The sequence below is a fragment of the Salminus brasiliensis genome, chromosome 5, assembly GCF_030463535.1.
Source record: "Salminus brasiliensis chromosome 5, fSalBra1.hap2, whole genome shotgun sequence".
NCBI lineage: Eukaryota > Metazoa > Chordata > Actinopteri > Characiformes > Bryconidae > Salminus > Salminus brasiliensis.
Window position 1 is genome coordinate 39,527,627 of NC_132882.1, and position 13,829 is coordinate 39,541,455.

General features: G+C 39.2%; 2 protein-coding genes across 5 annotated transcripts in view; both read left to right on the top strand.

The window, feature by feature from the left end:
• The first annotated feature begins 319 nt into the window (after positions 1-319).
• On the top strand, positions 320-4,541 carry LOC140555697 (uracil nucleotide/cysteinyl leukotriene receptor). The gene is made up of 2 exons (XM_072678995.1): positions 320-413; positions 2,561-4,541. Exon 2 carries the CDS (start codon positions 2,589-2,591, stop codon positions 3,543-3,545), a length of 957 nt encoding a protein of 318 aa, XP_072535096.1. The 5' UTR covers positions 320-413; positions 2,561-2,588; the 3' UTR covers positions 3,546-4,541.
• Positions 4,542-5,463: 922 nt separating this feature from the next.
• Positions 5,464-13,829, top strand: part of nphp3 (nephronophthisis 3) — a 37,380-nt gene continuing 29,014 nt past the window's right edge. For 2 of the 4 annotated variants that reach the window (XM_072680328.1, XM_072680331.1), the window contains exons 1-2: positions 5,464-5,550; positions 11,918-12,302. In XM_072680328.1, the coding sequence (XP_072536429.1) occupies positions 11,979-12,302 (324 nt within the window). In that variant the 5' untranslated portion in view covers positions 5,464-5,550; positions 11,918-11,978. Of the gene's footprint in view, positions 5,551-7,455; positions 7,493-11,917; positions 12,303-12,767; positions 12,843-13,829 lie in introns of those variants that run through there. The other 2 variants (XM_072680329.1, XM_072680330.1) reach the window with 2 other exon arrangements.

Sequence of the window (13,829 nt, forward strand, 5' to 3'; positions counted from 1 at the left end):
TCTCATTTTCTGGGCATTCTATATAGACACAAAAAACTTAAAATAATAAATGTTTTAAGAACCTAAGACACTATGTAGAATTGTTCAAAAATAGACATACAAATCCAACATATAAATCCAAAGTTATTCATATGTTTTTAATTAAGTGATTAATTTAAGTGGTTAAGTTATACCAGTTTCGATTTACAGTGTCAGTTGGTCGAGTTAAACCAATAGGGGATTTACCAAAAGCCTACGTCTGACAGTAGGTAGTGTTTAGTGCCGCGTACAAAGCAGATGTGAGCAACCAAAAAAGGGTGTGGATTAAATGTAGAAGTCTACATGAAATGGCCTAAAACTTGTCTTAGCTTAAACTGAACAGCATCATTCTGAGAGATAGCTTCACCACCGAAAGAGAACTGCTGAACCTGCTGGTAAGTTCCTGTTTTCTGAAAGTACAGTCTTACAGAAGGTATTTACTTTAAACTACAGACTCTCAGTGGGGACATAGTGAGTGATATGTTATGACTTCCATTCTAGTTAGACAGACATAATACTGATTTATTATTTATTATTACTGAATACATTCATATGAACAGAATATAAAAGAAAACCCTCTTTGACTTGAGCATCAGCTACGTAAGACTTTACCATTAGACATTCTGAGAACTACAAGAATGCAGAAGCAATATTACTGCCGGTTCCAACTTACATGTATCTTGAGCTTTAAAGGGCCAAAATGTTCCACACTTTCTTAAATGTAAAGTAAGAACCAAGTTTGTTAAGATGTAAGAGTTTTAAACACTACAACAAAACTAAACAAAACAAAAACAAACAAAAATCATTATAGGTATTTGACTTTTTTAGCAGCAGACTAAGAATTTATAACATTAGACTTTAGACATTAGACTTAATAGCATTATACTAAGAGTTAGCATTTGACTAGATTATATAACAATAGACTAATAATTCAAACATTTAGCAATAAAATAAGTACCTTTATAAAGCAATAAAAGTAAACGTCTACATGAATACGTATGATGTATACTCCTAACATTAATGGTGTTTGTTTGTTTTACCCTTGACCTTGATAAAGCATTAGATTTCATGAGAATATGGTCTTGTTTGCCTGCTTTTACATATAATAGCTTTATGTAAGCTATTGCTTACAGATATTTAGTTTCCCAAGGTGATATTGCTGATGCATATGCTGCATATTCATATAAAGGGCAGCTTTTGCGTAAATAGGTAATTGGTTTTTACTATCTACTATTTACTTCTAACTATTTAGTACTGTTAAAGGCACATATTAAAAACACATAGAGGTTGTGTAAGTGCTTCATGTCACTTACACACAACTTCAGTGTATTGTGTCATGCAAAGGTTTGGCCAAATTCTCTGTATGTTTTTGAATAGTTAAGTGAGTCGACGATGAATTGATCTCCAAAAGACATCAAGTTAAAATTGGTGGGGGTGGGGGGGTAAGTACAATTAAAATAAAAAATGTACTGAGCGTAAAATGAAAAGGAGCACCATGAAATGGTTTGGGCGCCCCAAGAGATTTGAGCTCCCAGATCACTTTTAAAAGAGTCCCAGGCCTTGTTAGGGCTATGGCTTATTCACAGTCATCAGAAGGAAAGTCAAGGTGACACAAAAATTTATAAAACTTCATAAATACATAAGGACTCCAAAAATCAACAACATAGGCTCCCCTTGGCAGCTGCCTAACACTGTAGAAATTAAGATAACTGATGTCTACAATGCAGACGAAGGCTATAAGAAGATAGCAAAGTGCTTCCTTGTAGCCATTTCCTCAGTTTGCTCTTAAGAGGTTGCAAACAGGAACAGCAGAGGTCAAGTTGAGGTTTGGTAGACCAAGAATACTTTTTGAGAGATCTACTGCTACTAGAAAGGCCTTCAGGAAGATTTAGCACAAATGTCTGGCTAAGCTATTTACTGTAACAGATATTTTGGTCAGTTGTGCCCAAACCTTTTGCATGCCACTGTAAATTAGCAAATAGGGTGTATTTCATGACAAATGGCTACCAAAACAGGCAAAATGTAGGAGAGAACTTTGGCCGTGAGGGGAGCAGCATGGCCTAAACGCTGCGTCACGGAACTCTCATTTCAATACGAAATACAACTACACACAAATGTGTTTATTCCTTTCTTATGATCTAGATATCTCAAATAAACAAACAAACAAACAAAAAAACAAACAGGTATGTAAAATCTTTTTTCCAACAGTGCTCAGTGGGATTTTCCTGCCATATGCATATTTATAACGTTATTACTCATTTCTCTATGGTGCTCTATGTTTTTTTCACAGATTTACTGTACTGTACTGTCAATAGTACCTAAATAGTACCTAAATTAAGGGGGGCTTTTATTCAAGTTATAATAAAAGTGTCATTTGCAATACAAATAAATCTGATGACTGATTTTGCCAGGTACTCTAAACACTTGATGTGCCTGTGACCAAACCACAGCCATGATTTTATTTACAATGGCAGTCACACTAAATCGCAAATAATAAGATACATCAGTAACTGACTTCTCTGTTTATCTCACTTTCTCTTAGGCTCAAAGTAAACATCTGAAAAATACTGATGAATTATTCAGAGGAGCAGAGGAACGGCCTCTACTCAGCCGGGTCCCATGAGGAGAACGCTTGCTTCGCCACCTTCTACATCATAGTCTTCATTTTTTCAGTGCCTTGCAATGCCCTAGCTCTGTGGGTATTCTGTCATGCCAAGAAATGCACCCCGTCTAAGGTGTTCCTGCTTAACCTGGCAATAGCCGACATGTCCTACGTGCTGGTGCTGCCCATGCGTGTGGTCTACCATGCTTCGGACAGTCACTGGCCACTCGGGGAGGCGTCGTGTCGTCTGGTGGGCTTTCTCTTCTTTCTAAACCTCTACTGTAGCATGTTCTTCATGACTTGCATCAGCCTGGATCGCCTTTTAGCCATCGTCCTACCACTGAGGTGCCAGAACGTGAGGAAACACACCAACGCCAAAGCGGCTTGCGTGGTCCTGTGGATCATAGGCACTGTGTCCATGGTTCCTGTGCTTTTTTCGTCTCAAACTGTGACCGTCCACATGGCCGAAAGGAATGTGACTTTGTGCCATCAGCTCTACCTGGAGAAATCTTCCCGCAAGGCCCTCGTGTCGACAGTGGTGGCCATTTCCATCCCTCTGGCCACCTTGACTGTGTCCTATGTGCTCATTCTGCAAAAGCTCAGAGAGATGGCTTTTCATGAGAGGAGTTCTGTCCAGCAGAAAGCATTAAGGATGATTGTGCTGACTGTGGTCATCTTCCTCATCGCTTTTGTGCCCTACCATATACAACGATTCCTTTACATTGAACGGCACACTCACAGCCACCTATCTGACACAGAAATTAGATCGCTGGCTTTCGGCAACCGCTTAACTTCTGCTCTCACGTGTGTCAGCGGAGTGCTGGATCCGGTCATGTACTTTTTCCTGACAAGAAAGTACCAGACCACTCTGCTTCAACTGTGTGGAAGGAAATTGGATAGAGACAAGCCACAGTCCACCACCTAAATGTGGCAAGAACATGTCTTGTAAGAACTGTTAAAAGCTACTCATAAACTCAAGACTAAAGTAAAGGGCTATAGCTTATATACCTCAACATCATATATGGTTATTAAATTATCTTTTATTGGTATTGAGGTTCAAAGGGCAGTTCCACCCATTTTTTCAATGTTCTGTTTCATATTTTGTTTATAATAGTACAATAGTGGTGTAACAGAAACCATAAGCTTCCTTAGGGTACTAGTAGAGTGTGTAACAACACTGCCTTCCTGTAGCAGACTATGGGTTTGGGCAAGCAGACCACGCTACACCAATAAGAGTCCTTGGGCAAGACTCTGAACACTACATTCGCCTACCTGTGTAATGATTCAAAAGTAAGTCGCTCTGGATAAGCGCACCAGCCAGTAAATGTAGCAATTGCATTAAAAGACCCTACATGGATCCCACAGCCATGAAAGGATTTTAAAACTATTGTAAACCCAACAGCTTTGTCTAGGGGAGCTTTTAGAAGCACAAAAAACCTCAGACACCAGGTTTCTATTACCACCACTGTGATCACTCTGAACTGTATGTTTCCTTTACAACTAAACATTTTACACCGAATTTTTATACCTTATGGAAAATTATAGAAGCCACTGTACAATAATTAATAAGCTATTAAATGCCACATCAACTGGACTGTCCAAATGGTAACCATTTTGTGCAATGGAGGATTTGGAACAAAGCCTAGAAAGCAACAGCTGAGGGAATGTTTGTCATGTTTTCTCATACAGTATTGGTCTAACCTAATCTGATGAACAGGCAGTCACCGGTTCTCATTTTTGGGAACACACATACATAAACTTTCGCTTACCTTTAAACTACATGAGTCACAAGGTCACTGAATTCTTGTTTCTCAAATCACAAGTAAATGACACAACTGAATAAAACTGAAACTTGTTTGTGCATGTACTATTCTTGGCTTTAGCAACTTTACTGGTTGCAACATGCTATCGCTTGTCTGTGCTGCTGAATAAAAGGGGAAAACTCCAATTGCATGTCTTTATTTAAAAGTAGTAGCTGCTAATAATTAGCTTACGGTCAGGTAAAGGCATAATGTTCTAGGCAATTTGTCTGAGAATTTGGAGGGTGAACACTTGCAGAGATGCATGAAAGTCCCATGACGTTGCATACAGTTCATGCTCTCCAGTGGATCTAGCTCGGCTTGTGGCTGTTTTGAGTTCTCCCTGTCGTTATCCCAAGCTGGGCTTGCGGTTTATGTTTCTTCGTTAATTCTCTGTATCCCAAGCTAGGCTTGTGGTTTTCGTTTCTCCAAACTGCTAAAATCTTGCATAAATCGTCTATAAAAGTTAGCGAACCCAAGAAAATGCAGGACCTCCTTTACAGAACCAGACGAAGGCCTGCCTGGACCCCTTTTCACTAATTATGTACCCTAAGAACGGGATCTCTGAGACATGAAACGCACACTTCTCTAATTTCATGAAAAGCTGTTGGGCCCTAAGCTTGGCCAGGACTACATAGACTACATCGACATCTTGTACTAGCTTCATGAGCTCCTGAATGCCACCCACTAGTTGGGCGACCTGCTGCTGCGCCAGGTGCCCAACAGACTCTGACACACACTGCAGAGTAAGCTGCTGTTGTCCCAAAAACTGTCTTTGGGCGTGAACAGCCTGATTCAAGGCATCCATCCCCGCTATTCAGAGGGTTTTAGCCGTGAATTCTGTCATGGCGTGTTCGCCCAACTGAAGCTTACGCAAATCCTACGTACAAATATATTGCACGACGTAGACCATTTTGGTGAAACGGGCACCAAGGTACCATTTCCCCGAAAGCAGTGACTTTACTGAAAAAACACTAGTCATGAAAGCGGCATAACGAAGGTCCTTTCCGTCATGGGAAAGTTAGCTACTAGTTTGTCCGCCCAGGGGAACCGTAGATGGAGGTGGTTGCCTGGGTGATGGGGAACCGTGGAAGACTTTCCCGTTTGTTTTCCACCGCCCGATTTGCAAATGTAAGAGCTGTTTATATGTATTTACCAATAGCTATAGCTATATTGAAACTCAACTGTGTCACCTGTTATTTTTAATAGTTCGTTTAGCTTTTAGTGGTGAACTTATTTTTGTCCACGAACGGAGTTAGAGTCAGTGGGCAGGTAGCGGGAGTCAGTTCAGGGTTTAGGGCTCAGTACAAGTGAGTCCGTGCCGTAAGCGCTGCGGTCAACTCCAACTTCGTGCTAAGCCACTAACGACTGGCCAGCGTAGTTTTATAAACAGCAACATTCATATGATGTGAAATCCAACTATATGAGCCCTAAAGTCACATAGCTACAGCCAAAAGCTAGCTAAGCTAGAACAGCATTTGTGCATATGATCTGATTTTGACATAGCTAGGTGATTCAGCTAGCTAGCTAACAGCAAACATTTATCTACTATAAGCTATAGCTAAATACAACTAGCTAGCTACATTCCTCCAAAACGTTCAAATTAGTTCACTTTTGTCTCGTATATTCTCTAGCTAGCTAAGTTATCAGTTTTCGTTTTAGAGTTGCTTCGTTAGGAAAACGGCTAGAGCTAGGAAACAGTCATGGAAGTTTAGCTAGCTAGCTACTTATTTAGTGTTATCTAGCTGATGTTTTAGAGTCTTCATTTAAATAATTGTCTAAAATGTTGTAGCTAGCTGGTAAATGATAGCTAGTGCTAGCTAGGATAGCTATAATGGAATCTTATGGCAAGACATCTCTCTCTAATGGACCAGACTAAGAAGAAACTGAGGGGAAAGTCCCTAATAAACCTAATTTAAATTGAATCTAAACAGTAGTGCCACGGCAAAACTTAAGACACTGTACTTCCGAGGAAAAAGTGTTTCATTAAAATTGACAAGTGCATGTGTGTGTTATTTCAGTTATAGGTGATAAATAAGATTTCTTATTTTTTTTATTTAATTAGTTTTTTTAATTTGTGTAGAATTGCAGAAAATTAATTAAACAAGCAACTTGACACTGTAAACCATAAGCCAGTTCTTTGGCTTTTGTCTATAAGAAACCATGTGACATGAAATCTGGTTTACTGTATTTCATATTTGTAAGCAGCTTGCATGCCAGTTTCAAGTGGTAGGTCTACATCATACTTGCAGTTTGTCAGTAACAAAGCTTTACAATAATAATTAATTTCAGATTGGACGGGTTGTTTATTCCAACAGGCTTGTAAAGTAACAGGCATATTCTTCTTATAGTGTGAAAGCTATTAAAAGTAGCTAGCTAAAAAAAAAACAATCAAGGTTACAAGTGACTTACACATTGAGTTTTCCCTCTATAATGTGTTCTAGGAAAATGGGTCTAGTAATGCCCCTAATGCAGCTGCTAATTTCAGCCACCCCCATTGTTAACAGGTATATACAAGTTTTGGCAGTAGTATGGTTTGTACTAAGGGCTCAGTGACTTTCAACATGGCCCTGACATGGCCACCTTTCCAACAAGTTTTGTTAGAGCTGCCCCAGCTAGTCGGAAGTGTTGTTATTGTGAAGTGAAAGATGTAGGCCTCACAAGTTGACAGAGCAAGATCAGCACCACAAAATATCTGTATGGACTTTCATCTCTCACTACCAAATTCCGGTCTCTGGAACACACGATCTGCACAAGAACTATTAGCCAGGAACTTAATGGATTGGGTTTAGGCTCACCCTAAGTATCACAAGTATAAACTCATCAATGACATGTGCTGACTGAAGTTCTGTAACACCATTTCTGGACTTGGAGAAGTGGAAAGTGTTATTTGGCGTGATAAATCTCACTTCACCATCTTGAAGTCTGATGTGAAGATAATTCTTTTTTTTTCAGTTTGGGAAGGATCATGCCCATGCACAACATGAGGTCCACAGAACTCAAGTCGCTAGTGCTCAGTCATGGTTGTGAATTATGAGAAGGCACATTGAGAAACGTGATGTAAAATACAGAAGTAAGAGAATTTAGAAACAGATCTCACAGGTTGTTACTTCTCTCCTTCTATCCCTCCTAAACATGTGTTTTGTGAACTTATTTGTGATTAGAATTGAATGCAACCTGAAACAACAAAAAATCTGTGGGGTATCTGTGTTGTTCAGCAGGGTAAGAAGTCAAGTCAAATTTATTTGTATAGTGCTTTTTACATTTGCTTCTTTACATAATCAGTAATTAGTGCAAGACAGGGGGGAAAAAGCAAGATCATAAGAAGACATGAAAAATCTTTTTCTCTTTTTTTATGCAGTTTTAAGGTCAGTAAGCAGTGTTGCTAGTTGTTGTTCATTTTCCACTCAATTACACACCCTCTTTTGTAACAGAACTGTCTGATCACTTATCCACCTATGCTTAATGCTATGAACATTTTCCAAATTATATGATAAACATTTCAACACAACGGTGTATGGTATGAGCAGTCTTTTTTAAGTTAGGTTAAGATCTCTGCACCAGAGGAAATCAGAATCAGAATCTAAAGACTATAGCACACATTTTTGGTGTCAAAAAATAAAATAATAAGTATGGCAGTTGAGACTTCCCGGCTATTCACTATGAATGGAATCCTACAGACACAACCCACAAAATGTTATTTTTATTTGTTGATTTTCTTTTAAATCCTAGGTGAACAAATGCTCACTGAGACCATGAAAATGTAAAGATTTATATATTTTTTTTTCTTCTGAATTTTCTTATAATTGTTACTTTCGGCTGCAGAAGAACCAATAATAGGTTATTTTTTGCGGTTTACCTTCAAATTAGAAAAACGTGCTGCATACAAGCGGGCTGATAAGGGGACAGGCATTTATTCCTAGATAAAGATACACAGTAAGTTCTGAATGGATTTATGGAGAGCAGATAATGTTGAGCTGTATCGGAGTGTGGCTGACAACTCCGTCAGGTCTGACAATAACAGCCTAACTAAAAAGGAGAGAGAGCCAGTGGGTAGCAAAACCATTGGAGCACCCTAAAACACTGGCGTCCATCTGCTCCACCGTCCACAAACCTGAGCATGCAAGTGGGAGGACGACAGCTCCAACATCTCAGTATACTACAATTCCCTGTGTTCATAATTCCCTGAATCTGCAACCTGTATCTAAGGGGAATTACCAGAATTACCAAAAGCTAAACTAAATAGATGAGGTTTCAGCATAGTCGTGAAGATTAAGACTGTGTCTAAGTATCAAACATTATCTGGAAGGTTATCCAGACCTTTACAAACTAGTAGAGTTCAGATAGATATGATTTGAACCTCAAAAGGGCTGTTCCTGTGATTCCAACCATGTTCTCTAACCTGTGATTCCAACCATGTTCTCTAACCTTTCTAAGAGAATAGTGTGCTCCATTGTATCAAAGGCTGCACTGAGGTAGAGTAGAGCTAATAAAGATACCTAGCCTTGATCAGAGGCAAGAAGGAGATTAAAGACGGTTTGGTCTCTTTGGAACTAGTTTTCTGCATATCTTGTTAGTCTAAGTGTATAAGATGAACTTGATATTCTCTGTGGTTTGCTACAAGGTTCGTACTTGGCCTACGTTTCTTTTCTATCTTGTCTGTGGGTCTGATGATCCATAGCTAAACTATACATTTCTGTAGCAGCATATGCTGTCACTGCTTCAGATTACTTGCTAACCTGTCATTGATAGCTAGAACGAAGACAAGGAAAAAATACAGGCCTACGATATCGAAGTGCTGACAGGGTGAGGAAACGATCTTGGGGTGTCATCATCTTGGGACACCCACTTTGTGGCCTGTCTCTGACAACCCTCGTTATATGGCAAATTCAACTTGGGCTTCAATTTGGAGATGGTACTAGGGCTCACTCCAATGCTGCAACTTGGTTTTGCCGAATACCAGTGGAAATTACCCTATAGCATGGGCCCTATCCAGATTAGTCAAACATGGTATGCTGATACATGGACAAGGAAGAAATACTTGTAATATTGAAGCAAATAGAATTGTCTTGGAAATGTCTGATGTAGTTTTGGATTCTGTTTTTAAGGTTATAAACTACAAATTAAAAAACATGTATCATTTATGTATTAGTTATGGTTATTATATACCACAAAATCGATCCATGGTTTTGTTTTTTCTTACAGTGCATGTTGTAATGCATGGCACTTTCATGCATTTCTGAATGTATGATTAACTATTTCGGTATTATTAAGTCTAAATAAAAGTCTCTCCCTATTCAATGTATGAAATTTAAGAGTGATCTTGAACTCGCTACCAATAAATCATCTTAGCACAAAAAGTAAGGAAATTTGTGTTTGGTAGATTATTTCTTTGTTGTAACAATACTTCTAGGCAATAATTCTTATATCGTTGGAAAGCCAGTTAATTTCCCTTTTAAATGGTGCCACATTTGTAAATAACATGCATTTGTGGGATGAACAGCAGAGCTGAGTATGTGTGTTACATCCATGAAAAATTTGCCATATCTTCTCTGCCAATTTCAAACAGCTTATTCTGCCATTGACTCGTTTGGTGTACTGGGTGATTGAAGTTTGAAGAAACAAAGACATATTGGCAATTTAACAATTTATTTATTTAACAAACAGGAGCCTCACTAGCATGTGGCATCTCACTCTTCAACCAGCATTTGTTGCAACTCAGCCAATGTCTAGGGTCACTCTGGCGCGAACACCAGGTCCAAACTGATCCAACAAGTGTTCAATGTGGTTGAGGTCAGGACTGCTAGCAGGCCGTTCCATCCTCTCCACTCCCAAATTCTGGAGGTGATCTCTGATAAACCCACTCTGTGGGGGCGAGCGTTGTCATCTTGGAGAATAGGATCTCGATCGCTCTCTGCATTGAGATTGCGTCCAATGATGGCCAGCCTTGTTTTTCCAGTGAGGGAGAAGCAGTCCAACACCATCGCACTGCCTCCACCAAAATATGTTACTCTATCGGTGCAGCAATCAGCATAATGTTCTCTGCGTCCTTTCCACACTTTGACCTTACAATCCATTTGCCGTAGGCAGAATCTGGACTCCTCACTGAGCATAACATTCCATCACATGTTCAGGTTCCAATGCATGTGTTGTTGACACCAACGCGAATGGGCCTGACCGTGAAGGGCATTTCCTCTTGGGACGCCCACTTTGCGGCCTGTCTCTGACATCCCCCGTTATATGGAACTTGGCTTTCAATTTGGAGATGGAGGACTAGGGCTCACTCCAAATAATGCCTCAACTTGGTTTTGCAGAATACCAAGATTTGACATTTTTCATGGGCGCAACCCACATACTCAGCTCTGCTGTTCATCCCACAAATGCATGTTTCTTACAAATGTTTAAAAGGGAAATTAACAGGCTTTCCAGCAGTATAAAATGTATTGCTAAGAAGCATTGTTACAACAAAGAAATAATCTACCAAACACAAATTTCCTTACTTTTTGTGCAAATATTAGCCAGGTTCTTTAAAGGGGTGTAACAACATAGAATCTGATTTTTTTTTTTTTTTATGTACAGTGAAAACTTTATTTACAGTTTAGTTAATAATTATTTGATTCTTCAGTGGTTTTGTAAGTTTACCTACTGACAAAGAAATAAACAGTCTATAATTTTTTTAAAGATTTATTTTAACAGTAAGAGAGAGGACATCCAAACAAAATCCAGAAAATCTAAAAATATTTTTTATATAAAAGACAAACTGATTTGCAGTCCATTAAATGAAATAAGTATTCAATCCCCTAGCAAAACAAGACCTAATACTTGGTGGCCTTGTTAAGGGAAAAAAAAACCTTGAGGTCAGACATTTACATCCTGTGTAGTTGTAGGCTGATCTCTCACCTTTCTCATTATTATTGATACCCAGTGAGTTGACTTCTTGCGTGGAGCCCCTGACTGAGGTCAGTAGATAGTCATTTTGTGTTTCTTCCATTTTCAAACAATTGCAGCAACAGTTGTCTCCTTCTTATTCAGCTTCTTGCTCATGGTTTTGTAGCCTATTTCAGCCTTGTGCAGGTCTACAATCTTGTCCCTAACATCCTTAGATAGCTCTTTTGTCTTGCCCATGGTGGAGAGGTTCGAGTCTGATTAATTGATTCTGTGGACAGGTGTCTTTTATACAGATGGCAAGTTTAGACAGGTATCTTTAATATCTGTGGGTGCCAGAACTCTTAATGGTTGGTAGGGGATTAAATACTTATTTCACTCAATAAAATGCAAATCAGTTTCTAAATTTTATGTGATTTTCAGAATTTTCCATTTACCATTTAAACTGTTATTAGCATGTTCATTTTAAATTATGTATGTTGAACTTGAACTATTATTACCTTTAATTTAACCTTTAATTAACTGTATTTTATTATTATTATTGTTAGTAGTAGTAGTAGTAGTAGTAATACTAGTATTAAATAAATGTAATATAACTTGTCTTCATCCACAGGGCCGCAAGCGCTTCTTTAGCCAGGGTTGGATCTGGTAGCTAAGTCCTAGCCGGAGCCACAATGGGCACGGCCTCTTCACTGGTGAGCCCTGGAGACGTGATTGAGGATGGCTATGGAGCAGGGGGCGGTGAGGCATGTGAGATCCCAGTGGAGGTGAAGCCCAAGGCCCGGCTCCTCCGCAGCTCATTCCGGCGTGGCCCACGGGGCATCGGCGCCAGTTTCAAGTCCACAGGCTCAGTAGAGCTGGAGTACGCTGCTGAGTATGACCGTCTCCGGAAGGACTATGAGATCTTCCGTGTGAGCAAAAACAATGAGATTGCCTCCATGCAGAAGAAGGAGGCTAAGCTGGACGAGGAGAACAAGAGGCTTCGTGCCGAGCTACAAGTAAGCCTAACTTCAGGTTTATTGTGTGGATGATCTTTTTGTAAACCATATGACATGATTTTTCACATGATGCAGTTTTGTATTTAGGTTCATCAGTCTGACGTGTATAACTTCCCTATAACAGAGGATGCCTTATAGTAGGTTGCACATCTTCAGGAGGTCTTTCAGTTGAGTTGTGTCATTGCCACGGCTGTATTGGTTTGTATTGAAAGTTTTACGTGAGCACAAGTAATTTAACCTTTATTTAAACTCTGAATACATGACCAGCACCATTTTGCTGTTTGACCTGCTGTAAACGTGATGCATAGCCAGACAACAGCATCTGGCAGCGGTCCTGAGGAATTCCTCATGAACAGTGGCCTCCAGGTCACTAATATTCTTGGGTTTTCTTTGAGGTATGCTTTGGGATCATTGTCCTATTGAAAGATCCAGTGACGCCCAAGCTAGAAAACAACTCTAGTTTTCTCCCAGCGTTTCCTGATACTTGATTTCCAATGTGGTGGATTGCTACACCCATAACAGGAAGAAGATAAAGGAAATGTGAGTGTGTGTAGCAAACTTAAGGTAGCTTATGGTAGAACAAAAAATTATAATTATCCAACTTCTAAGACACTAACTTCAGCTTGTCACTCACTTTCAAGTCCCCCAGTCTGTAAAGAGCATACTGGGTGCATTTTCTTACCCACAACCTCACCCAAAGATGCTTTTCCTGTTTGTCAACAACAATTTCCTGTCTATTTGACACAAACCGTAGCAACAGCAAGCTTTTGTACTCTAGTACCGTTTTTCCCTCTGCTGCTCCTAAGTAATGTGAGGCACGTGTTTTGGAGTGGGTTGCCTTTGGTTTGGCAACTTGGTTAGACATTCTGTAGTGTGTGATTCCTTGTCGTTTGGTGTGCCCTTGTAAAAGAAAAATGTGTTTAAGTGTATTATATATAAAGTTATACTTTTAAAATGAAAAGTACATCTTTTAAGAATTAAAACCTTATACATACTCAATTTTGGAACAACCTATTGCACCTTGGGTATACTTAAACTATGGTTAAGCTGTGTTTAAATGAACAACAAATCGATAAAATTGATAATAATCGATTATTCAAAGTGAATGAATTTCATTATCGATTCGTTGTGTTGCACGTTTTTTGTGTTACTCGTCTTGTCATATCCGCTTCCGTCACTTGCGGCACTTCGCCTACGCTGAAATTTTTTTTAAAAATAAGAGCAAGTTGAATGAAGCGAGCGATGTTAAACTTCAAACTAAGTTTAGCATCAAAAGGAAATACATTCCAAAAAAGAAACATAACCGACGAAGTGTGGGAGCACAGTTGCTACAATAACCAGATTTTGTTCAGTTTTTAAGTGAGGAAACTTAACGGCACACTGACATTATGCAAACCGGCACAGCACGGCACATGCTGTTTATTGCTTGTTAACTACAGTATTCAAATGTGCTTTATAAAAACATGTAACTTTTACACAATGGTGGTAATTAATGATTTTTTGGTAATTAATGATTAAGTTTTAAGT